The 26,847-nt window shown below is 37.4% G+C and overlaps 2 protein-coding genes across 3 annotated transcripts; one reads left to right on the top strand and one right to left on the bottom strand.

The window, feature by feature from the left end:
- The first annotated feature begins 272 nt into the window (after positions 1–272).
- On the top strand, positions 273–20,653 carry LOC116295751 (uncharacterized). Of its 2 annotated transcripts, XM_031703663.2 has the most exons (24): positions 273–412; positions 2,403–2,465; positions 3,428–3,483; positions 4,252–4,308; positions 4,457–4,530; positions 9,180–9,238; positions 9,935–9,986; positions 10,106–10,146; positions 10,294–10,344; positions 11,593–11,653; positions 12,527–12,562; positions 13,005–13,072; positions 13,358–13,409; positions 13,609–13,676; positions 14,483–14,597; positions 14,948–15,073; positions 15,334–15,878; positions 16,144–16,187; positions 16,564–16,598; positions 17,117–17,211; positions 17,939–18,031; positions 18,378–18,466; positions 19,000–19,048; positions 19,671–20,653. In XM_031703663.2, the coding sequence occupies exons 1-24, from the start codon at positions 347–349 to the stop codon at positions 19,779–19,781; spliced, it is 2,106 nt and encodes a 701-aa protein (XP_031559523.2). In that variant the 5' UTR covers positions 273–346; the 3' UTR covers positions 19,782–20,653. The 2 variants fall into 2 exon arrangements, with proteins under 2 accessions (XP_031559523.2, XP_031559525.2); XM_031703665.2 differs by lacking the exons at positions 273–412; positions 2,403–2,465; positions 3,428–3,483; positions 4,252–4,308; positions 4,457–4,530 and adding an exon at positions 8,502–8,687.
- LOC116295733 (solute carrier family 49 member A3) lies at positions 20,632–26,666 on the bottom strand. The gene is made up of 9 exons (XM_031703641.2): positions 26,454–26,666; positions 26,172–26,330; positions 25,596–25,812; positions 25,364–25,440; positions 24,482–24,616; positions 23,933–24,049; positions 23,190–23,342; positions 22,265–22,422; positions 20,632–21,592 (listed from the first exon to the last, which is right to left on the bottom strand). The coding sequence occupies exons 1-9, from the start codon at positions 26,610–26,612 to the stop codon at positions 21,295–21,297; spliced, it is 1,473 nt and encodes a 490-aa protein (XP_031559501.2). The 5' UTR covers positions 26,613–26,666; the 3' UTR covers positions 20,632–21,294.
- Between the last annotated feature and the right edge of the window lie 181 nt (positions 26,667–26,847).

Here is a 26,847-nt window from a genome sequence, read left to right as displayed (position 1 = left end):
TTAAAATTTTATTTTTTCTATTTTCTAAATTTTATTGAAATTATCATCATTTTTAAATTCTTAAACAGCTCATAATAGGACAAAAATATATTTATTTCTTTTAACGAACTTTAAAAACATAGCCTTTGCATAGTTACGGTCTACCGTCCCCACCCTGGTGACAACTAATTATGTTAATGATCAATCGTTACATTTCTTCTTCCGGGTCGTGCGTTAAATCAGCATTGAACGAGATACGTAATAGACTGATACTGATGCTGATGCTCTGCCTTGACTAGGCTATCGTGTATTATTAATGATTCATAAATTACTCACCTCAGAGACTTGGTGAATTATTCTTTAAGCCATGGCGAAGCTTGGGGATGATGTTCTTGAGTGGCAGACCGATCAACTTGTGGAATGGCTGCAACAGGCGAGTAAACATATTTTCTTTAAACTCTGTGCTCAAAAATTCTGTCTTAAACTAAATCAAAATCTAAGTAACAGTAGCTCAAACTTTACTCTAAATATTAGGGAATCAATCGGAGTTAAAGGAGTTGGTATTTTGGTTTGCAGTAATAAAGTTAATGCCAATCAATCCCGGGAAGAACTTGTCTCAAAACATTTGAACTAATCTTTGTTATGTACTTGTAAATGAATAATAAATGGTTTCTACTGTGCTGTACTGTCTGGGAAGATTTCAAAGATTTCAATAAGGACGAATTCCCCTAATTTCAGGTTTGCCCTTGATTGGATTTCTATCTTAACGAATTACTTGGAATCCGGAGTTGGATTTCGTAAATGCTTGATAGTTTGTGGTTACCCAAGACACTGATAGCGGATTAAATAACATTCCGTAACATGCGAATACTTTATTCGATCCAACAACACTCGATCATTCTTGGAATAAAATAAATATTTAAAGCAATCTTAGTTTTATTAAGTTTTAAGTCGTTTTTAACACGATAAGAGGAAGAAATGTGAAGGCAGGAAGTGCCTGAGCTAACAATTCACATTGAGAAGTAATTTATACGAAGCCATTCGAGTATGCAATAAGTTAATTTGGCATAACTAGAAAAAAACATTGAATACTGCTAGCTCTCTCGCGCGATCCCTGTCATTCTCTATTGGGATTGTTTGTTTTTTGCATTGTTTTTAAAGCCAAAGTTGCAAAACAAAATATTAAATTATAGGTTTATTAGCTATTTAAATTATTCTAATTGAAATTATTCATGCCAGTAAATATTCATAAAACAGTTTAATGATATCGCGAATAATCTCCTTTAGCATATGCCAACTTGTGTACTTCCTAAGAACGTGCACGCTCATTGGTTAATTGGAGGTGAATTTGTACGATTCACCTCTGAATCTCAGAATATATAGAGTCGGCAACAAAATGGCATCTGCCGGCAATCGTTTTGCTAATATTTCCGATGAAGAAATTGAAAAATGAAAGTAAATGCCATTCCTATCAATACTAAAAAGGCAACGAAGTATAGCCTAAAAGTTTTGCTAAAAGTTTTGCTAAAAGTTTTGCGTGAATTTGTCACGCAAACTAAAAGTTTCTGTCTGTTTGTTTTTATTGAATTATTGTATATAGAAATAAGTTACTCTGTACACAAGTTGGTATATGCTAAAACAATTATTCACCTCAGGCTCAGTGAATGTGGAGAATATTTACCTTGCCGCTCAAAGACTCGCGTCTCGGTAAACATTCCCTGATATTCACTTCGCTTTTGGCGAATAATTGCTAATTATTCCAATGATACAGATAATCTTCAATTTTTATCAATACCCTTAAGCAACCTCTGGACTGAAAAGAAAACTGGAGCCTGTAGGTAACCTTCTTTGCTGGCAGAGGCTCCTTTTTTTCTCTCCTTTGTTTTTTGGGAGAGGGAGGAAAAATAAAGCCTCTGCCCCAATCCGTTAGATTATTTGATCTAATCGCCGCCCATGGTTGTGGACAAAAAATGGTTTTGAAACTGTTTTTTTAAATTGAACACCTCTTTGCATGACAACCGAAAAGTCTGCTGTAAGGTTTTTGATTCCACAATACTAGTGAGCATATTCTTTTATGGTAACGGCTGACTATTAATTGTAGAAACATTAGGTGCAGCAGCTTGCAGCATTGTGGCATGAAAATGCCCTCGTCAAAATGCCGTCTGTCACATGATCTCATTAGTTGCCTAGTAACGCTCATGCATGTGCAACAGAAAAAGTAACAGTCTCCTTTTTCTAGCGAAAGCCAAATCAGCAAAAGAAAAAGAAAAAGAGATTCTGCTAGCAGGGAAGCCTTGAATGAAGGACGAGATCTAACATACTCTACTCACATGTGATCGCACTGTATCGTACATTGTCATGTAGAATGATATGCTGTTAATTTTTTGTGTGATTTGATCATGTTGTTGTTGTTGTTAATATAGGAAGAGATGAATGACTGCATAAAACCCTTCACTACAAGAAAAATGAATGGACGTTCACTAGTGGTAATGCTATCATTTCTTTTACTTACTCCATTTACTGTTTTATATTAAACTAGTCCTATAAACAAGTTGAAGTTGAAGTTTCTTCAAAAAGGACAGAGGGGGAGTGGGGTAAGGATGGTATAAAGCCTCCAAAAGTCCTGGGAGAGGGGGAGGGGGTGTACTAGGGATCACTGGTTCAGTGATAGGGATGTGCTGCTGGGATCTGAAAATGCTGACACTATCTAAGATAACAATGTGTTGAAAAATCATACCCTATTCAAGACATAGCTCTAATAATTATTTCTGTCAATCCTACCTAATGGCTAAGAGGAATTATACACCATGTATAATGCTGGTACAGTTGAAAGTTATACACTAAAAACTGATTGGTAGTTTTGACAAAATTAGCCAAATTGAATAATCTATACGTATAAGAAATTAAATACTGCTAACCTATATCAAAAATCAAATAAATGTCACTAAATGAACTAAATTTTGGGTCATGTGCGGAGGGAGGAGAGTCGATAAATTCGGAGAAAAACCCTCTGAATCAAGGGAGAGCACTACTCTACTTCTCACATGTGAGTCTGATTCAAGGAATCAAACCAGAGACTTCAGAGGTTAAAGGCGAGCGCAATACCGCTACACAACCCTCAATGCCCTCTGAAGGAACTGCACTGTGTTTTCTGTCTCCAATGCCAGACTGGCGTCCGAAACGACAGTTATCCAGAGAAACCATACCCTATCCAGCAGAACATCCCTGTAGAGGCGAGATATGGGAGTTTTTCTTGGGTCAAAACCCCTTGTTTTCTAAAGTCTCTTTAGTCTATGCCGTATGTGTCCAGCTATCCTGGCTCAATACATGTGCATGACTATTATATATATTTTCTCATAATTCTTTATAGACAAAGTGTTAATCTTATGAAGCATCATTTTTACCCTGACAATAATTGTCAAGATTAATATTTTATCTTCTTTCACAGAACCTCTCAGAATTAGAAATCAAGGCCCTACATCATGTTTCAAATGACAGTAAAAAGTATGAAGTAGAAATTACTTATGATGTTTTCACATGAAGAAATAGTAAATGCGTGCGTGTGCTGTGTGCAGTTATAAAGCACGTGGGGGTTGACAGAACCCGAGAGAACCCGTGTTAAGAGAAGCATGACGCGAGGCGGAGTGCTTCTGGACACTTCTCGAGTGTTCTGCCAATCCCCAAGTGCTTTATAACTGCACACGGCACAGCAGGCAAGTTTTTTATTTCTTTTATAAAATACAAATTACATAAATGATGAAACTGATAGTGCACGAGCGTGCTGTGTGCTCTCATAAAGCACGCTCTCCCAACCAATCAAAATGCGAGATTTCGAGCAGTTATTTTATGATGACATTTAAATCATAGAAAGGGTCAAATCATAAATTCCCAAGGGGAGGAAAGGGTCTGAGAAGCAGATATCATATAATGTGTACAACTTTCCAGAAATCATCCATACCCACCCCACAGAGGAATTTGGAATTTCCAAAGAGTAGGGGGGTCAGACAAAGAACAAAAATTACAGAGTTTGTATGGAAGAAATGGAATTTCTGGGGGGGTAGGGGGGTGTCTTAAAAAAATTCCTCCGTGAGGGGGTATGGATAATTTTTGGAACTACACAATTCCAGAAAATATTTATACTTCCCCCATCCTGGAGAAGGATTATAGTTTCTGTTAAGGGTTAGGGAAGATCTGAGAAGGGTATAAGATGAGGGGTAGACAGCACACATTATTAGATTATTATTAATAGCAATTCTTTGTACTTCTAAACAGAAAGTTAATCAGATCAATTGAAAAGTTTAAACGCAGAAAGAAAGAGAAAATGGCAGCGTAAGTGAGATTTAAATTCTTGACATAATTATTTAAAGCAAAAATTAAAGAAATATTGAAACCATTTGTACATTCAAAATGTTCATTCACAATGTACTATTTTCGCACCATGAAATAGCACATTCAAATCTTTTTGTCATTTAAACAGAATGTTTGGAAACCAAAAACTAGTACAGACTGTAAACACAAGGAAACCTCCATCCTTTTGCCAGGAAGATGATGGTAAGATTAAACAGAAAGTGTAGGTCTTGTATTTATGAATTGGAAAGGTAATGAAAACAGAAAAATGGGATAAAGAGTGTTTGGAAAAGTTCATTTAACTGTCTGAATCATTCTTAATAAAATAACTGGAATAGGTTAAAATAAATGAAACTGATATCCTTTAAAAGTAAATTCGTATATATTACATAATACAGAGCTAAAACTTACCAACTTTTGGTTATTTGAAGAACAACATACTTGAATAGTGTCTTGTAGAAAGAGTATGAGTAGCATTACCAGGCCTTTTAGCGAATACATAACCACAGGAACCCTACACATCTGGAGTGGATGGGCGTAGTCTGATAATGCTAATAAGTAATTTGGTTGGAGTTAAAAACTCGTTATCTACCTCTTTAAATCACACTAGCATTATTTTTTTTGGCGACTCTAAAGTTGAAGGCACAGTTCAATTGGCACATAGTTTTCGTATTTTTTTAAATGACTAAAGTGTTGGTAAGTACTTCATGTATGCCTGATTATAATGTCCTGGTGGTATGCTTTCTGTTATCGTGCATGATGACGCTCTCCCACTGTATCCTAGTGTATCCTTTGTATCCTGGTGTATCCTTTGTATCCTAGTGTATCCACTGTATCCTAGTATATCCACTGTATCCTAGTGTATCCACTGTATCCTAGTGTATCCTTTGTATCCACTGTATCCACTGTATCCTAGTGTATCCTCTGTATCCTAGTGTATCCACTGTATCCTAGTGTATCCTCTGTATCCTAGTGTATCCACTGTATCCTAGTGTATCCTCTGTATCCACTGTATCCACTGTATCCACTTTATCCACTGTATCTTAGTGTATCCTAGTGTATCCTAGTGTATCCAGTGTATCCACTGTATCCGCTGTGTCCACTGTATCCTAGTGTATCCTCTGTATCCTAGTGTGTCCTCTGTATCCTAGTGTATCCAGTGTATCCAGTGTATCCACTGTATCCTAGTGTATCCACTGTATCCTAGTGTATCCACTGTATCCTAGTGTATCCACTGTATCCACTGTATCCACTGTATCCTAGTGTATCCAGTGTATCCTAGTGTATCCTAGTGTATCCACTGTATCCACTGTATCCTAGTGTATCCAGTGTATCCATTGTATCCATTGTATCCAGTGTATCCAGTGTATCCTAGTGTATCTAGTCTATCCAGTGTATTCTAGTGTATCCACCGGATCCACTGTATCCACTGTATCCTAGTGTATCCGGTGTTATCTAGTGTATCCAGTGTATTCTAATGCATCCTGGTGCAGTGTATCCCAATGTATCCCTTAATCCCAATGTATACTGTATTCTCATAGTGCATTCATGCTCTGAGTGTAATACCAGTGTATCTACTTTATCCTAGTTCATCTACTAGTATTCTACTTTATGTAAGACTCCATGACACTGGTACTCATCCACTATTAACTAAGGTTTACTGGGTTCCTTTGATAACATTGGATATCCTTAGTTAGAAATCCTAATTATATTATTCTCAATGTGCCATTTTTAATTTTTGCTATCCCTAGCTATAATTTATGTGATAGTTGCATGAATACTGAGAACAGATAGGGATAATAAGCCTGGTGTACCAATGACTGCATTACCAATGTTTGAGGTATTTAAGTGCCATTTCATACTTGACAAGGTTTACACACACATAAGCTGAGTATTGTGCTTAAACAAATGATTTTTTCATTCTTTATATATAGTAGTGCGTAAATGAGATATGCCATCACACTTAAAACTAATTTTTATCCCTTTAATAGCTGACAACAGGGACAGTATATGGTATAAGCAGAGTGTCTTTAAGAGGTGGAATAGGAAAGTGAAATGTAACTTCTGTAACTTCAGTTTCAAAGATTTTTTAAAGGCTATGATAGAAAAAAGTCTGATCAGATAAGAAATTACTCCGGGGGTACTCTGGTATAAAAAGGGTGGGAATGATTTTCGAAAAAAATAAATTTTTAAAATTTGGGCATGGTTGTGGCTAATTTTTTTTCCCCTAAAAGAAACCAAGTTTTTACAACACAATTTAAACCAATTAAAACTAGAAGTGTTGAGTTGAAAGCAATGAAAAAATCAAATGCTTTCTCTTGTTTACCTCTTGGAACCATCAGTTGCATACTCTAAAAGATACCGCAAATGATTAAAACCTACACTGGTTACACTTAAGGATACACTGGATACACTGCATACACTAGGATACAGAGGATACACTTAAGGATACACTGGATACAGTGGATACACTGGATACACTGGATACACTGGATACACTGGATACACTGGATACACTAGGATACAGAGGATACACTAGGATACACTGGATACACTGGATACACTGGATACACTGGATACACTGGATACACTGGATACGCTGGATACACTGGATACACTGGATACACTGGATACACTGGATACACTAGGATACACTAGGATACACTAAGATACAGTGGATACAGTGGATACAGTGGATACAGTGGATACACTGGATACACTAGGATACAGTGGATACACTAGGATACACTGGATACACTAGGATACACTGGATACACTAGGATACAGTGGATGCACTAGGATACAGAGGATACACTAAGATACACTGGATACACTGGATACACTGGATACACTGGATACACTGGATACACTAGATACACTAGGATACAGTGGACACAGTGGATACACTAGGATATACTGGATACACTAGGATACACTGGATACACTAGGATACAGTGGATGCACTAGGATACAGAGGATACACTAGGATACAGTGGATACACTGGATACACTGGATACACTGGATACACTGGATACACTAGGATACAGTGGATACAGTGGATACACTGGATACACTGGATACACTGGATACACTAGGATACACTGGATACACTAGGATACAGAGGATACACTAGGATACAGTGGATACACTGGATACACTAGGATACAGTGGATACACTGGATACACTGGATACACTAGGATACACTGGATACACTAGGATACAGTGGATGCACTAGGATACAGAGGATACACTAGGATACACTGGATACACTGGATACGCTAGGATACACTGGATACACTAGGATACAGTGGATACACTAGGATACAGTGGATGCACTAGGATACAGAGGATACAGAGGATACACTAGGATACAGTGGATACACTGGATACACTGGATACACTAGGATACAGAGGATACACTAGGATACAGTGGATACAGTGGATACAGTGGATACAGTGGATACAGTGGATACAGTGGATACAAAGGATACAGTGGATACACTAGGATACAGTGGATACACTAGGATACAGTGGATATACTAGGATACAGTGGATACACTAGGATACAAAGGATACACCAGGATACAAAGGATACACTAGGATACAGTGGGAGAGCGTCATCATGCACGATAACAGAAAGCATACCGCCAGGACATTATAATCAGGCATACATGAAGTACTTACCAAAGTGTTGTTAGTATGAAATGCCGCAACAAAATTGGATGGATAGTGAACCTCATTAGTCGCTATCAGCTCAATAAATTATAATTCATACAATCAGAATAAAAGAAATGATTATCAGGAAAAGGAAACCCCTAGTGCCGAATAGAAACCCTGCTGGGCCAAGGCGATGTTTCTACCTTGCAGGGCACAGCGGGAAATATTTCTGGATTGTACTTTAGTATAGCCTCAGTACACTAAAAATATTAGCCAATTATACCAATTTATACCTTCCGATTCATTATATTTACTCTTATTATAATCTCAGAGTATTTATCAAGATAGATACTTACTAATACGTCAGTACCAATGGTTTCCCTCTTAGAATTCTGACGTCGAGGTATCAAGCCAGTTAAAATCAAATTCGCGAACTGTTTGACTTTCGTTTATATCTTATTTTGACACGTGTTCAACAAATGTTTCTTGGAATATTACAAATAATTTAACCAGAATATCAAAGAGTTCATTGCGATGACTTCCGCTTGAGCATCCGCATGTTCTAAGCTAATTGCAACCAATCGACCAGTAATTGGAGGTCCACCATGTGATGAAAATGTCACCATACTTCGTTGATAACTATGAGCGATAAATTTACGGAAAAACCAGCTGAGCACCCACGGCACCGAAAACATCGTGAAGGTGAACGTTTTTAGATATCTTATTTGATTTTTATTTGCTTTCAATCAAACGTCAACGTTACATGTCAGTCCTTTTAGTAAGGCCCAAACATGTTGTCGTAAGCGAAAGTCAACTTTAGACAGGCATTATATTTAGTATTTACGATGAATGACTTGCAATACCGTAGCTATAGTGTAAGTTTCTTTTTCGGGTCATTATTATATAAAACGAGGCGAAAGCAAGACACGAGAAGCGGTATTGAAAGTGTTCAATATCAAGGTTTTACTTTCGCTGGGAAGCATTAGAAAAACAAACTTCAAGTCCACATATAAAGCTTCTTTAGCAAGAAAATAAATATCGTGACTCACTCTCTACACATTTAGGATTATCAATGATTAATATTTATATAATATTATCATTAGGAAGAATATCTTGAAATTCCAGATTTGTGTAGAGTCATTAACCCTTGGCTATATTTTGATTCATGTTGTGTTTTGTTTCATTTTCTTTCAGCTGGCAGCGACGACGATGGCTGGGGAACAGACGAATGGGATAGTGATGGCTCACAAGATGTATGTTGTACCAGTCATTTGTCTTATCATCACACCACACAATCATATGAAATTTTGTGTGTGACGTCATTGCCGCCATCTTGGAAGAATGCACCAAAATTTCTCGCTCACTTTTTCGTTTAAATTCTTTCACCGACTGATAAAGCAATCCCAATTTCAGGGGCGGCGGAAGCTGAAAATCTTTGGGGGGCACTGCAAAAATCTTTTGGGGGGCACTGAAGATTATATTTAACGCTATGTGTTAATAACAATGTTTTGTTTGATTGTAGACGCATGCGCCGTAAAACAATGACTAAGGATCAATATTTATTGGGCGGCCAGGCCCCCCAAAAAAATTTGGTGGGGGGCACATGCCCCCCCGGCCCCCCCGGTTCCGCCGCCCCTGAATTTGTCATTCTCTTATTCATACCAAAAATCTAATAATATCTTTTCTTATCAGCTTTAATTTCCGGTTAAACTGGCACTATTATTTGCGTTTCATGGTTTCAGGGAGTACAAATGTTGAGAGAAAGAGAGAGAGAGAGAGAGTTAAAAATGCAAAAGATGAAGTGGTGACAGTTGGTAGTTTGAATTAGGGCTGAAATATAACTGATATAAAAATGCAAAAGAGTCAGTGCCATAACGGAAATGATGTCTGCACGAATCAAGCGTCGGCAGAGGTTCCAATGACTTATTCTTTCGTTTTGCCTCCATTAGGCGTCGTCCGACGGTGATTACCTCGAACCTGAGGAGGACCTCTCCAAAACAGGTACTTTTTTAAAATCAGTAACTGTCTTAGTCACAGAGTTCGAGTTGTATGAAGTATTCGTATTCAGTATTACGTGAATGGTACTTGTTGAACCTCATGTAGTGACCTTGCTGTTTCAGGTTCCCTAGGAAGAGAAGCTGCTTCCGTGCCTACTGGATTGGTAAGAAAACGAGCCTCTTAAAACACCAAACAAACTACGTTTTACACTATGACAAATTAAGCACATTCTTAGGCATCTCGTTCTTTAAATTTGAGGTTAAAATTTCATCATTTTTTTATTTAGATTTCAAATATTATTATTTTTCAGGTTGCACAGCTTCGAGCAGGCATCGCTAGCAGCCTTACAAGATCACACAAGGTAACAACACTTACGTGTCTATATATTTACGTTTCTTTGGGAATGAAGTTACTAAATTAAGAAAAAGAAAATGCTACCAAGAACAGAAGGCCACACAGGGGATTTGTTTATTGTTATTTTATTTGACTTAGCCCGACCCTTACTCTTAATACAAATTAAAAATCAAAGAATCAGTGAAATATTAATTAATCGAAATGATGCTATTAGAAAGGCTACGAATCTATTATAGGTTTTTTCCGCTACTTAAATAGAACCTAAAAACAATATAACAAAAAAATCTCTGACACATTATAACAAAAAATCAGTTGAGGATAAAGTTAAATAACGGTAGATTCGCGGGAAAATGGATTTTTTTTAAAAACGATACTTCAAAGTTTCTCTTAGGGCAGACATGTTTTAGCTAGAGCATGCAACAACGATAGGAATTTTCTCCTTTGGAGAATAAAAGCTCTTGTCCGTCATGCAAAAAATTGTGTCTTTCCGGCTTCCATCATTGCTGCCGTGAACCCTCCTAATGCGGAAAATTGCAACCAATCACTAGGCGATGCATCGTGCAGTAAATCTCGTAAGCAAATTTACCACTCAACCGATACAAACTTAACTTCGGTCCATTGACATTGCGTTACAAATACACGTTACGGATACATGCAAAATACATTAAATCCTCTAACTTTGTTTGCCTACTTAATCGAGAGTTACAAACCCAGCTTAGGATGATTCTGTAAGTTACTTTGATATGCGACGTATAGTACATGATTTCGTTTATTATTGACGTCATTGGTCGTATATTGTGATCGGGTCTGACTGAACAGGTTCACGATCGTGATTACTCGCCATAATATTTATATCTTGGGACATGAAATATGAAAACGCTCAGAAATCACTTGGTATGGAGGAAAAACGTGAAAGTTACCGATAACAAATCTATGGTTCGTTGAGTGAATTACTCTTTGTTACTATTAATTTAATAATCACTAGATCTTTATTAGAGTTTAATGATAATGATATTAATATATGTAAAGCTTTGATAGATTGAATTTTGCTAAGAAGTCAGTTTTTAGTTTATGAAAATAGTGTTATTTCGTACACATTTCTCATGTGTAGTTAGAATCAGAGGCGAAACGTTATATTACTGATTGTTTTCACTAAATATTTGAGATCTCCTAAGAACTCTTCTACTAAGATTCTACTTCCTAGTTCAATTGTATCTGTGTTGCAGTTCTGATGCAAGTTTTTGGGATTTTTTAGGCCCCACAACAGAGCTACCAAGATGATGAAGATATTTATGACGAGCCTCCAGAAGAAGAAGGTATGCACTCAAGTTATCAACGATTTTTGTAAAACGTATACTCGATAAACACTTGCCTTTGTAAAACAACTGACTAGTTGGTAAAAGTACACGAAACTTCACCTTCATTCCGATATCATTTACGGCGTTAAACGAACGTTTTCGATCAATGTGTGAATAATGTTAAAACTTTGGTAAAAAAATTTTTCTATACAATTTTGGAAAGGGATATTTTATTCTAGTAAGCAGAACTTTTCAGAAAAGCTTGCCATCAAATGAAAAATATTGACCGGCTGTGAAAAAATTTACATTTGACTCTCGGTATTTAAATTTAAAAAAAACAAACTCGCATACAAAAACGTCAAAATTTTCTTTAAAAGGCACGTCAACTAGCTTAGTACTATAGTCTCAACTCACAAATGTCCTTTGATATTTGTTCATAGTAAAATTTTTATGAAGTAAAATACGAGCAAAAATGGTGGCATAGCTCGGTCTTGAACAAAGGAAGTCTAGCTATCGAAGCGGGAGCTTTACACACTTGACCTTGTAATTCATCATTTATCCTTCCATATCGGTTGATAGACAGTTTGTCACACTACGCGTGTATTCAGCGCTTTTGAGCTAAAATAAACTCAAAAAGAAAACATGTTGCTTCTTGTTCGTCGTTCACAATTTTATTACTCTGGTGGTGATTAGCATTGCCGTTCATCAAGTAAGAATTCCGTAAATAAGTTTTCCTTTAGTATAAAAGAAATATTTCTGACCTAGTTCATATTGCTTATTCATTTCTAATTTCTTAGTTCGATATTAGTTCTTATATCATAATTATTATAATTATTTCTAATTATTGCAACAGACTGCATTCAGCTGATTTTTGTGTATTTTTTCTTGTAGAACTTTATGACGAACCCAGCGATAGTTCTGGTGGAGGTGAGAAAATTTCACGTGCATTAAAAGAAAACAAAAATTCTTTTACATATATTTTTGCTTTAACATTTTAACCAATTTTTAAAGAACTTACAATTTTTGGCAGTTTCAACCAGTTACAGTACATTTAACCTCGATAAAAGACTTATAAGCACGTTCTTATGCAAGTTTAGCTGCTGAACTTTGAACCCTTATAAGCTGACGTTTTCCGTGGAAGTACGAGAACTGAACCATGATTACTAAGGATTTTATTCTCAGGGACGGTAATCCGTAAATCCCGAGCATAGAAAGATAGAACATTTCTAAATCATCCTGACCGAAACTCTGTAGTACGGTCAGTATCGAGATGCCCGTATTAAAGAGGTGTTCGTGTTATACAGGCGTCCTTATTTTAATACAAAAGAGGTTTACTAATTCTAATAATGTTTATATTGTTTATCTGAAGCGGTTGTTGTAAGACCACCTAAAAAACCTCCCAAACAAGAAGACAAAGGAGAATACTTACTACCTAGAGTGAGTATAAATCGTATTATTAAATCTCCTTTTCAAGTCATTACATACATACTTTACTTTGTACCTGTTAAGACAGTTGCATAACATCAAGATTAATGTACAAGAAAAAAAATATAAATCAGATATATAAATCAATATATGTACAATGATAACTGATTTTGATCAACGAATACATAGATATTGATATTGAAAATTGCACATTGACGTATAAGGTACAGTGTGGCCTAGAATAACTCGTCATTGCGCTGTATGTTTGATGTATTTCTCATTTCCAAATCCGCACAGGAGATGGACGGAGATCAGGATGTATACGAAGCGCCTTTAGAAGAAGAAGAAGGTATCGTCACGGCCAGCGGTCATTTCCTTCCTTCAGAGCATGCGTACCTTTTTGCCTTACAAATGTTTGATGATTCTGGACCAATCAAAGTGGTCCTGACTTTTGATTGGCTAAAACTTCTAAAATGGTCAATGGTCTTGTAGAATGAAGTCTTACTAATCTCAAAGTTCTTATCGTTAACTGATGATTGTTTTAACAGAAATATCTCCAAGACCCCCCGCACGACCGAGCAAAGCCAACAGATTTATCCCTACTCAAGTAGTTCAAGTAAGTCTATACGTGACAATAATAAAGATGGGTTAGTGGTAATGCACTCTCTTCTCACCCGCTTTGGGGTCTCGAGTTTGATTCCTGGACTCGGCATCACATGTGAGTAAAGTTCGTTAGGTCTCTCCCTTGATTCAAGGGTTTTTCTCCTGTTTTTCAAGTTTCCTTCCTCCACAAACTGTACTAACCAACTAACAGTTCCATTCAGTGACCACGAATAATAGTTCCAAGCCGAGGCTAGAGTTACCGCGCATGATAAACTGTAGATTTGCTAGGCGCGGAAACTCCAACCTCGGCTAGAAACTATTATTCATGGTCACTGAATGGAACGGTAAAATGGAGTATTCGATATGTGAGTTAGACTAAGGTCAAACGTCGAACTTCACGAGACGAACCTAATGAGATCAAAGAAGACCGCCTTGTTATCCATTATTTCAATTAGGTCTGGCTCATGTGATGTTCGACGTTTGACCTGAGCCTTAGCTGTGCTCTTACTTTGATTAGTTCAGAGGGTAGTTCAGGGTTCGATAAAATTTGATGGTCTTAGGTTCGTTGCCGGAGTAGACCAAGACTGCATCTACTGATTCCATTCTTTTCAGTACCAAGCTTCAGGGGCGGATCCAGGATTTTGTTCAGGGAGGGGTGTTGCGCACAATGTTAACCCTCTGAGGGGTGCACCCCTTAGAATCAAAGGCAAAAAACAAATTGTAACCAGGGAGGGGTGCGTATCCCCTGCACCCCTCCCCTGGATCCGATCCTGACTGCTTCTATCAAATAAGTACGAGTGGTTCTTTCATATTCTACAGGGAAACAAGTTTGTACCCATCAGAAGCAGCATCGATAACGATGAAAATGAGACGTATGAAATCCCTGAACTTGAAGACCAAGAAGACAGCTATGAAATACCTGGAGAACAGACCGGTAAATATAGTAATAGAGGAAACAGATAGATTAAGATTATCATATCTTATACATATCATTTCATTTTGGTAAATTGTCGTTCTAATTATATAATCTTTATAAAACGTAGTGGTAGTTAACTCAAACGTTTTTACAAATTTGACCACTACTGCACACTTAATTCATTCACGTTCGTAATCATCATATTTGTTTTTTTATTTCTCCTGTAATCTTAAGAATGATTTTCCGTAATTCATAATGTAAACTTGTTAATTCTTTGCAAGAAAATAAAGTCTAAGAAAAGTCACTAAAAGAAAAAAATGAATATAATCAAATTTAATTTTTTTATCTAATTTTGCTATCTTTTTCAGCTCCCCCACCCAGACCGCCAAAAAAGTTCAGCGCTCCTGTCAACACTCCCCTCAAACAAGCTAAACAATCGAAACCATTTCCACCTCAAAAGCCACAGGTTTCGCCTGGAAAGCCTTCATTCAAAGGTAAGAACGCGACCCATGGACCATGTAAATCACAGTCACAATACCTGGTCCAATCAAAATGCTTGGACATGGCAAAGTCACGGTAAGAAAGTGCATAGCAACGCCTGTTATGAATTAATCTTATTAGGTAAGCGAGGTTTATCTATTGTGCAATTGAGACACTCCATCACGGTCACGGTACAGAAGTGGTGATACCCAATCCTGTTGGGTGGCATTCTTCGGCTCTGCTCATAAACTTTCATTGTTTTATTGATTTTTAGTTCCTTCGCCTCAGCCAAGTAATCAAACACAAGGAGCTACGAGACGCTTTCCGGGAACGAGTGCTCAACAAAGTAGTTTATCACCCCAAGGCACACCATTCCGAACTCAGCCACCGCCGCCTGCACAAACAAAGTTCCAGCCACCACTAGGGAGAAAACCTACACCAGAACCGAAAAAAACAGAGTTTGGTGGATACCCTGGACGACAAGAGAGGAGTCCTCCACCAAGTCCTGTGAAATCTACAGGTGCAAGTATAGCTCCAGTGCCGGGCCCTAGAGCTGGGATCTTGAGTAAGTCGGAACCCCGTCCGTCTCCAAGAGGATCCCCTCTTCCTCCAGCAGCCCACAGGAAGCAGGCACCCCTACCAACAGAAAGACCTCCTCCACCAGAACCCAGGGCTACGCCAGGAGTGGAACCCGTGCCGCCTAACCATAGAGGTTTACCCTCTGTGCCATCGCCACAGATGACAGAACCAGTACCTCCCAGACCCCCGAAGATAGGCCACCCTGCTGGTACCCCACAGCCAATGCTACCGCCCAGACAGGTAAGACAATAGATGACGAACCTTTACAGCTCTCCTCAAAGAAACATCCGGTGCAGTTGGCTTCTGAGGGAGGGCACGTTGACCAGCTATATAAAAATGCTACTAGGAATTACATAATACCTAGCATAGCCTTTTTTGAGAAATATGAATAAACGTCGTTTGATAAGGGAGAGGACCTTTGCTTAGGAAATACGTAATGTAAACAGATGAAATGTAATGTAAACAGGTGAAAAAGATGATTTGAATGAATTTTTTTGTTTAACAGGGAGTTCCTCTGCCTGCTCCGCCTTCTGCTCCCTCTAGTCTGAGGTAAGACAGATGACTTCACCTTGACAACCAAAGAGAAAAGGAAGGCCTTTGTTACTTTGTCAGAATGTGTATTATTTCAGACCGCGTGTTATTCTTTAGAGTATCATTTCTTTCTTTAATGTTTGAGCATGAGAAAATACATGAATATGGATACGACTCTAATGTTTATTTCTTTGGGGAATGATATATGGGGTCTAAATGGGAAAACATTACGTCCTAAGAGGTGTATTCTAGCATTAACACAGGACCTGCTGACGGCCCACCATCGCAAGTGCTGTAGCCACTGGAGCACAAAGACCACGCATATTACTAGGTAGCAACCATCCCTAAAGTGTAGTCATAAGATTCTAACAGTTTCCTTCTTGTTATCTCTCAGAGACCAAAGAGAGCAGTCATCTGCTTCAAGTATTGGTAAGTTGATTGATATTCTGGTGCGAGGTTAACAGGAAATATGTAAGAAAATCCTCGCCGACAAGTGCTTTCTCTTTTGTCTTCCTGCTTGCTTCAAAAGGTTCACGTATGTTTTTGATTTGTTTTGGTTCGTTGTTATTTCATTTACCAACGGCAAAAATCTATTTGACAAGTAACAAAACCTATTGTTAGAATGGTTGACACATTAAATCACAATGGCAATGTGTAGAAACATTACGTTCACCTGTAATAGATCTTTAAAGTCTTCCATTGTTAAATATGGAATAGTCCTGATGAAAGGCCGTGTGTCATTCCCTTGAGTCTTATTCCTTTTGTTTACACATCTTGTTTAAGAGAAACATGTATGTGACGACTGGAACAAGAAAGCACTTTATACCATGACATCCGGTCCAAGTGGTCTGGAACCATTGTGAAGATCGGTGTATGGTCCTTGACACCGACTGCCACTGTGATGGTTATCTGACCAGTTTGTCTTTTTTTTTTTTTTGGCTTTTTAGAGTCTACCTCTGCAGATGAACCCGTCATCTCACTCCAGCATCTTCCTAAACCAGGAAAACGAAGTCTTCCACCCACTCCCACCGTAGATTCTAAGGTAGACTATAAGCATGCATCAAATATTTAGCAATAGACCATGGAAATATATTAGATACTGATGTTCTGTCCCCTGCCAATTAAAATTTATTGACTCAAATCTTTGCGAGCCGTAACAACGGTCATGTCGCAGCTCATGAAGTCGTCTGGGTCATACATGACGAGCGTTAAACGTCCCGTAACAACGGTCATGTCGCAGCTCATGAAGTCGTCTGGGTCATACATGACGAGCGTTAAACGTCCCGTAACAACGGTTATGTCGCAGCTAGTGAAGTCGTCTGGGTCATACATAACGAGCGTTAAACGTCCCGTAACAACGGTCATGTCGCAGCTAGTGAAGTCGTCTGGGTCATACATGACGAGCGTTAAACGTCCCGTAACAATGGTCATGTCGCAGCTAGTGAAGTCGTCTGGGTCATACATAACGAGCGTTAAACGTCCCGTAACAAAGGACATGTCGCAGCTAGTGAAGTTGTCCGGGTCATACAAACGAGCTGTTTTTCCTGTAATCAATGGAGGAAATTTCGTTTGACGGTGATAAACGCACGGCACGGACGTGACCTAGATGATATATACCGTGTCCAATCATTTCCATTGGTCAAGCAATGACTGCTGTATTAGTCTTAAATAAAGTACCGAGTCGCGTGTCCTACCGTATCAGTCATGCGAGATCTATTATCATTATGTCAAATGAATCTTTCTGATCCTTTTTTCCGTTCAAACTTCAGAAGAGTTCATTAGAGTTAATGAAGGAAGCTCCGTGGTTCCAGGGACCTGTGGAACGAAAAGCGGTCGAAGAAAGTTTAAAGCAATTTAATCAGGTAAGTTTTGCATATGACAAAAATCACTCAAGAGACGTCAATTATGCAGAAGACAAGACGTTTTAACTTTGAGCAACGAAATCACTAAAACACTACTATTAAACAATCGAGATGCGTCATTTAACAGTGTGTCCCGTGATGCATTACAACACACTTATTTGGATGTGACGTCATTGGAAGTAAATGGGATATCATGATGCAATAACCCTGATAATCCCATCATGCATTATATCGCACCCGTGAGCCGGTGACGTAGATGGCCTTTTTGGCGAGGCAAGTGTTTAAGAAACGATAATTTCATCAAGAATTGTATTATCATCTTTACGCATGATCTTGTGTTTTGTAGAATGGCGCCTTTCTTGTACGCAACAGCACCAAGAGTCCCAACGACTACTCAATGTCTTTGATCTACAATGGAAATGTTCGCCATCTAAGGTATGTTGTAGCTTATTTACTTGAATCGGTGTGGTTGTTTTTAGGAATCCAAAACCATATTGCATGTATTAATACAGTGGAAGACTCTGTGGTGTGAGCTTGCTAGCCAACGTATTGTCGCATACAAATCCTGATAAAATGTTCGATTTGTCTCGAATACAACATTAAAATACCATTTCTACTATAGTTAACGGTACGAGTTTAAATGTCACTAATATCATGGTACTTTTTTTAATTGCTGGTCTTTGTCTTGACACAACTGCTCGTTTTTTAAGGGTTTAGGGTCACGTGACATCTTAGTGAAAATGGCTTATTGATAAAATCACTTTGGGGAGCATTCATTATAGGATTAGTCTCCAGCTGTGGGGGCTTCGTGTGCCCGGGGAGAGTATCACAGGTGCACCAAATCCCGACGGCTGGAGACTGAGGCTATGTACTGTACATTCATTTTAGTTAGTGACAATTTATCGATTTTAATCTCTGGCATTTTCTTTTTCATATCGGGTTGACACACTATTTCTTTCCTTCTTTAGAATTCCTCATAAGAACAACAAGTATGTGTTAGGAGATAGCGGCATTCAGGTATGATGGCCCCATAATGTACAATGGTTTAGTAAAATTGATGAATCCCAACATACTAGGGCAGATTTCATGTCAGTGTGCGAGTCCTGGCACATGGCGTTATTAAAGTTAATGCTCACCCATTCAGCACTCTGAGGCATAGCTTTGCATGGCTTGTTGTTGCCAGCAGATTTCATGTTGATGTGTGAGATCGTGGTAGATGGCATGGTCACCAACATCTGTTGGACCAGTAGTAAAACTATAACTGTTTATCCAATCACAATTCGGGGACGTGGTTTGACACAGCACATTGTTACTAAGGCTTCTTCACTCATGTGATCGACATTTTGTGTGGATTATAAATAATACTTGTTATTCATAAAAATATTTTGATATCTTACATGTCTTCTGTCATCCCTTGTGGTCACATGACTCTACAATCACACTAGCTTGAGTTGGTGCTTGTGTGTCATGACTCAAGGTGGTCAGTAAGCGGTCTAAACTTTTGTCTTCCCAGTACCCTCTGTTGCTGGCGGTGTATCCCTGCATTACATTGTCCATCCCCCTTGTTCACCAGTGTGTGCCAGCCATGAAATGCTTTGTATCGATACAAATCACAATAAAAACTCTTTCCCTTCCACAGCAATTTGACTCCATCATAGATCTCGTGAATCACTATCGTCAAAATGAAGTGGACCTCAAGAAGGGAGGCAAGACTAAACTAACAATAGCATGCCAAGTCTACAAATCCTAACATAAATGAAAATCTTATTATCAGAATATTACATGGACAGCTGTGAAGGACTTCAGGTTCACTCCAGCTGTAGAACACAAAGCTTATTTGGAATTTAGATTTTTATATATAATAAGGATATTATGCACTGTAATTGATGATGGTTCAAGGGATGGCCAAGGTATCCTAGTTGTTGTATCACTACCCAGTTAGGCAAGTTAGTTGATAAGTTGTTTCTAATACAATTAAACTGCATTCCCTTGGATTAATGTAGATGAGCAGGACTCGGAGACAAAAAACCCCTGGCACTATCAAAGATCATAAGAAAGAAAGAAAGAAAGAATGTTCTTGCATAAAATAGAAACTGGATTCAGCAGTCAGATGAAAATCGACTTTCCTGATGTGCTGGTAATCCACTTTTGTATCCTATTTTCTTATATTTTTGTGACAAAATTAAGAGAATGCTTCCTCTAAGAGGGGGTAGAAACCTTTAAATGGATGTTGGTCATGTATACCATGTAAAAAATGTTTTGATTTATTAGTTAAGTAGCATTTAAACATTATACTCCAGTCAGCTGCACCATTTCCAGTCCTGTGCAGAATGCTCATCAGCCGAATCACAAGTTTTCAATAGCATACGATGGCTGACAGCACATGTTGGTCAGTGCTTGACCACCATTTGGAGCAGACAATAAATTCAGGATACTTATCAGCTGATTGAAACCCAGAAATTATGTTATGTACATGTTTTGTAGAAATTAAAGAAATTTATTATTGTGAAAAGCAAAGAAACTTAACAAAAAACTATCTTTTCAAATCTCATCATTGATTTATTTTGTTAGTAATAATATTTTGTACTTTGATTTCACAATTCAATAAAGATTTTGAATTTATTTTCTCTATGATTTTTCATACATAAATATGTTAAAATTTATGACTAAATTGAAAAACGGTGGTTTTACCTAATACATGGCATTATATAAAGATCATTCATTGATTGAGTTTTAATTCTGAATTCTAAAATACTGTAAATGTATTTAATATGATTTAAATTTTTTTGGCTATCATAAAGCATCAATTAATCTCATAAAATTTAAAACTTTTTTATAAAGTTTTTTTAAGGTCGCCTGCCTGCGTGTTTTAAAAACTTCTTAATATATTACAGTGCTGAAACTCGAACACACAAGATTTTTTGGACATTTTTTCATAACTATCCAATCACAGCTCTCTGTAGAAAGGGGATCAAACTTTTTTTAGGCACCATCCAATCGCAACGAATGGCGGAAAATGTGGTAGTATGCAAAACTGTGGCACAAAATGCAAATTTTCAATAATTAATCTGGCTTCTGATTGGATGATTTAAAAAATGTTTAAAAAACCTTGAAGTGTTCATGGTTCGAGTGTCTCACAGTAAAATCCTTCTTGTGAGAATAGCTTTAAAATTTATATAATAATATTAATATACTCTAATAATTATTATTATTACCTGCACAACTGATTGGTCTAGACTGTTATATCCATTTTTGAACTGTCTTTAAACAGAGTCACTTGGAGATGATGGTAGTGTCCTGATACCAGTAGCTGCATCATCTGGTAGGAATATTTGTTCCCGTTCTGCTATTAACCTGTGGTAGCGTGGCTTAAACAGGATGATAAATATGATGGCAACGAACACTGCTACTATTGTAAGAAAATACATCGCCCATGTTAAGTCTTGTATGTGACCACCTTGTTTATCACTTTTTCGGCATTTGGCATCAGGAAGTTCTTGATCAGTCTTAGATTGAGCTAGTACTTGACAAATAATGATTAGGATGATACCAGAAGCTTGTCTGTTGAAGAAAGATGAAGATTATTGCCTTTTCTTCTTCTCTTAAGAAGAATATTCCATCTCTAGCTTTTAGGTGATTTTTAGCGTATTACTCTGATGTTAGAAGTCCCCTTGCTTTAGTGACAAAAGAGCATGAGGTCATGAAGCTTACCACAAGATAATAGAATGCTTACTATGTTCTAGAAGTGATGGAGTAATATTATAGCCTGTGGAAATAGGGGATTAGTTGCTTATAGATGTCTCTCGTGCCTGCTCTTTCATTCGCTGTTAAAACTGTTTTCATTGCTACACACTCATCCAAACAAAAGTTGAGACAGGTAAATGGGCAGTTGAATTTTGTCAATCAAAGAATTCATGAGGGTATGAATTAAGTACATGGGAATAATTTATTTGACTTACAATAGTCTGTTAATCGAAGTATATGATCAATGACATCCGGGTGGATGTAGTCCTGAGAAGGACTGTTTGATGTGACTGACGTTTCGACAACCTGAGCGGAAGTCATCTTCAGAGTCAAGTGAAGAATAAAGTACAATACAATAGTCTATTGTCCATTATCTCATAGCAACTGCCTTGATCAAAGTGTAGCCACCAAAACTAGTTTCTATGGTATTGATTGGTTTATCGATTTTCTATTAAATATATTATGATATTACTAGTGTTTGAACCTCACCCCATTATCCACTGCAGTCCTGCACTGGTTGCCTCAGCAACAGGGTATGTACATTCCACCCCAAGCTCCAAACAAACTGGCATTAATGCAAAGGCAAAGAAACCAAAAAGACCTGATGCTACCAGAACTAGTGATGCCTGGTCTGGCAGTTTAAAAATCTGGAATGGGAACCAGGTAATTGAAACGTTAAGTTCTAAGCAGGGCCGTAACCAGAACTTTTACAGGGAGGGTGCACATCGAATAAAATCGAACCATTGATCGGTTTTTATTACCAACACAGTGGCGTAACTAGGGATTTGCAGGGAGGTGCTCAGGCAATGATTTGCAGGACCAAAAATAAAAATAAAAATAAAAATAATAAGAATAAAAAAGGTAACCAAAAAAAAGCAGAACCCCAAAAAAGAAAAAAGGAGATGAATGAGCTGACCTTAAGCTTTTATGGGGGGGTGCACGTGCACCCTGTACTCCCCCCCCTGGTTACAGCCCTGCTAAGGATGATAGGGGTAGAGTAGTGGCTCCTGCAAATTACACATGAATAGAGTTTTCTGATGTGTTGTTCTCTTCCTTGCTATGAGGGTTTTATCCAGGGATATGGTTTTCCTCTCTCCGCAAAAACCAACCTGTGAGATCATGAGAGTTGTGTGCTTTGAATATTGATATGTAGTGAGTGTGGAGCGTATTGTATACTTAACCTCTGGCAAAGGGGAATCAGCAATCCCTTATCATGCATAATAGATAAATATAACAGATTTTATTATTATCTATTAGATGTCACAGAATGAAAACACTTTGCTTATAACTTGAGTAAGAAACAAGACAGTTTAGAAATGTAAGTTTTGCCATCAAAAGCACAATGTTGTTGGGGGCAACAGCAATAGTCTATGGTAAGCTGTTTGTAACTGAGAATACTGTAGAAGTTACTCACCATGGCAAAGAAACAGCAAGTAATGGCTGACATCCCATAAGATACTTTTGCTGTTAACTCAAATTCTTTAGACTTATCGACATACCAGCCAGAGAGAGCCCCACCCAGCAGGCCACACCCTATCAGAACTGCTCCTGCATTACCTGCCATTTTCTGTCAGATTCATCGAAAATAATAAAAAAATAAAGGACAATTGAATATAATTCAATATTATACCCCACTTCTTTTGCAGTGGCTAGCACTGACAATGGACCTTTTGTGTAACTACCAAAAGGTCATAAAGTATATATCATAATAATAACTATTGTAGAGTGACCACAGTGAATCCGTGAAACACTAATTACTAAATAGTACAAAATAGTGCTAGTTAAACAATAGAAAACAATGGAATTTGCATGAAATTGTGCTATTAAGTATTACTAAAGTTTCATGGATTTACTGTGGCCACTATTATTTTGAAAATTATATCTTTGTTTCTAACCTACATTTATCACCTCCAAACATGATGCATCCTGGTCTAGTTTGGGTACAACAAACGTTTTTTGCATCTTGCCATATATGGTGTTGTTTGTACCCAAGCTGGACCAGAATGCATTGGGAGAAAAAAATTATCAGGAAGAGCATTTGTGAAATGCATACTTCATTGCTACAAACATTATTTTGTCTATGGTAGTAGAGTCTTGTAACAACCACACTGGCCAAGGTGACTGGGTGCTACTGAATGTGTGATATACTGTACTTACATCACTGTAGCCAAATGGACAAATGATCTGCTCAAGAATGGTTGATAAACAAGAAAACAGTCCAATACCAACACCAAATGCCATCATCAGGACAAGATAGGATTTGTTTCGTAATACCTGCAATGTTTGGTAAAATAGATAACACTTTTATTAGTAACTGTGCTTATCCCTGTTTATATTGCTACACACTGATTGAGACAAAAACCAGGTCAGTCAGCAGAGGACTAATGTCAACCATATAAAATAATATGTAAAAATGAAACAATTTTGTTGAAGAAATTTAGAATGTAGCTAACAATGGTACATCATTATCAAAATGTGTAATTGACATTTTTACAATCAATAAATCATCCATAATGTCAGAGTTCAGAGTATGATCTGAGCAAGAAAGGGAAGAAATATTCCTTCCCTTCGTTTTTTCCTTCCCTCCCTTTCTTCCTTCCTTTCATCCCTTTCTTCCTTCCTTTCATCCCTTTCTACCATCAAACCACCTTTCCAAATAGAAAATGACTAACAAGCTTTGAAATTTAGTAAATATAAAATACTCACAGTTTTTAATCCAACAAAGAATGGCTCAGATTGAAAAGCAGCTGAATGCGAGGGAGGAGTGGGTGGAACACTACTGCAAAAACCTAATGTTGTCATGACAACTCCAAGGAAGGCTGGAGCAGCAAAGACCTCTAACTAAAAAGACAGGATAATCAAGAGTGAGATTTGTAAGCTGGTCAGGCTATTTCCATAGACATCTCTCTTTTTGTCTTTCCTTCTCTGGGCTTCCTGTGGAAGGTTTCAGGAGAGGGAGACTGAGAAATTATGTGTATAACCTCCGGAATCATAAGGACACTCTGCTAAATCCAGCTGCGGCCCCTAAACTGTGGAACGCTCTTTCTGTTGAAATCAGGAATGAACTGTGTATCAGGAAATTTAAATCACTTGTTAAGACATACCTTTTTAAATTAGCTTTTACTTAGAATTTTATAAATCTTTATTGCTATTTACTATATATTTTATTTATTTTATATATTTATATTATTATATACTATACTATATGTTATATCTATATTTCTTTTTAGCCAATTTATTTAATTGAATGGCATAGTTAATTTCTGTGCATATGAACATGAAATATGCGCATTATAAATATATTATTATTATTATTATTAAATTCAGTAAAATAACATATTTTAAAATGCATTCCATGATAGACTTATTTACTTTGAGCATAATGTTTTCACTTAAGACCATGTGTCATTCCCCAGAGTAGTATTTCTTACATTTTCACTTTCAGTCCCTCTCAGCCAAATTGCTATAGACACAGGTAGCCCACCAATGGAGAAAATTAAAGAAGACATTAAAGAAACAGGTGAAGAAGACCTTACATCAATCTTGACAATGAAAGATAGACTTTTTTACCCAAGTCTGTATGCTTACCATAAGTGGTATTTTGTCTTCACTTGATACAATGTGAGGTGCGACAACATTGGCTACTAGTACTCCTAATGGATTGGCTAAGAAAATATCATAGATCAGTGTAGGACATCTAAAAATTGCTTTGTGGACCATATAAAAAGGCAGTTCTGTCTCATTTAGGAAAATTAAACATAAAGGGCCACAACTTATTTTATCAGTGATTAGTTGAATCTATCATGTGATAAATACTTACAAAGAGAAGCCAACATATTGGCTGTTGCTCTCTCGTTTGCACCAAACCACAGCGCTGCTAGTTTGGTAGGAGAACTCAATACAAAAGGTTGTGCAAAAGATGAAATGCTCTGACCAATCATGACCACAGTAAACTTGTACGACAGAGGTATAAATGAAAAACCACTAATTATACGAAGACCTGCACCTATACCATTTAACCAAGCACCAACGAGAACCTGAATGACAAGAAAGAATATCTTGAGATCAAGAAAAGAATAGGGAATGGGAAGTGGGTTGGGAAATGTAAGCATCTCAAAATCTACTTTTTTTCCAAAGATGCTTTCAGACACATCAGTATAGAGACATCAGTACGTTTTTCTGAGACATCTCTTTGGCCATTTCAATTAGCCATTCCAAGGACGAAGAAAAAAATAGTTTGAGTTAGAGTGCATCGTAGGACTGTTTTACTGGACAAAATAGATGCCATCTTGGGACAATGCATTTCAATGCCAACTCAACCTAGCATTTTCCTCAGTCTTGGAATGGTTAATATTCTTATTCTTATACTTTTTAAGTCTTATAGTAACCAACCTACCCCAGTTCTAAGACCCAAGGTATCAAGAACCCACGAAGCACCAAGACCAAACAAGAAACACACAAGAAGAAACACTATAGACAACCAGTTAATATCGCTCAGAGTTCGATTGTAATAACTAGAAGAATAGTCTGCAACTGGAGCAAATGATATCCAAATCTAAAAGAAGAAAAATGCAAAAAGATTAAAAGGTTATACACAGGCGAGGATAATCTCCCAGAATATAAAGGATTAACTTTGAAAATGATAAATATAAGAATTAATAGCTCTAGAAATATTTACCATTGCATTGGAGAAGTTTAATAAACACAGAACAAACAGCATGTACCATCGTCTGGTGTAGACTCTGTATTCTATACGAGAACCGATAGAGTTCACATCATATGATGTATTTTGACCTTTCTGAAGCAAAGGATCCCTCTCTGAGGCATTTTCAGCCATATTATTCAATGAAACATTTGTAAAGAAGATTTCAAAATCATGGAGTTTGTCTTGTTGTTGGTTCTCTCGTGACTCACGAATAATGACAGGCGTTCCTGACAAAGAGCACAGGAAACCCAGCTGATGTATTATTGCTGGGAAAATACAAACAACATTAAGCTATTTTAAAGATGCATATCAGTATTAATTCAGTAAATTCAGTATTGATTCTAAATACCTGCTTTTTAACGTTACT

The sequence above is a fragment of the Actinia tenebrosa genome, unplaced genomic scaffold, assembly GCF_029948245.1.
Source record: "Actinia tenebrosa isolate PJP-AT-01 unplaced genomic scaffold, QUT_ActTen_1.0 PGA_scaffold12__29_contigs__length_12842862, whole genome shotgun sequence".
NCBI classification, from domain to species: Eukaryota; Metazoa; Cnidaria; class Anthozoa; order Actiniaria; family Actiniidae; genus Actinia; species Actinia tenebrosa.
Note: the sequence above shows the minus strand (reverse complement) of the source record. Positions and strands in the feature narration are given on the sequence as shown.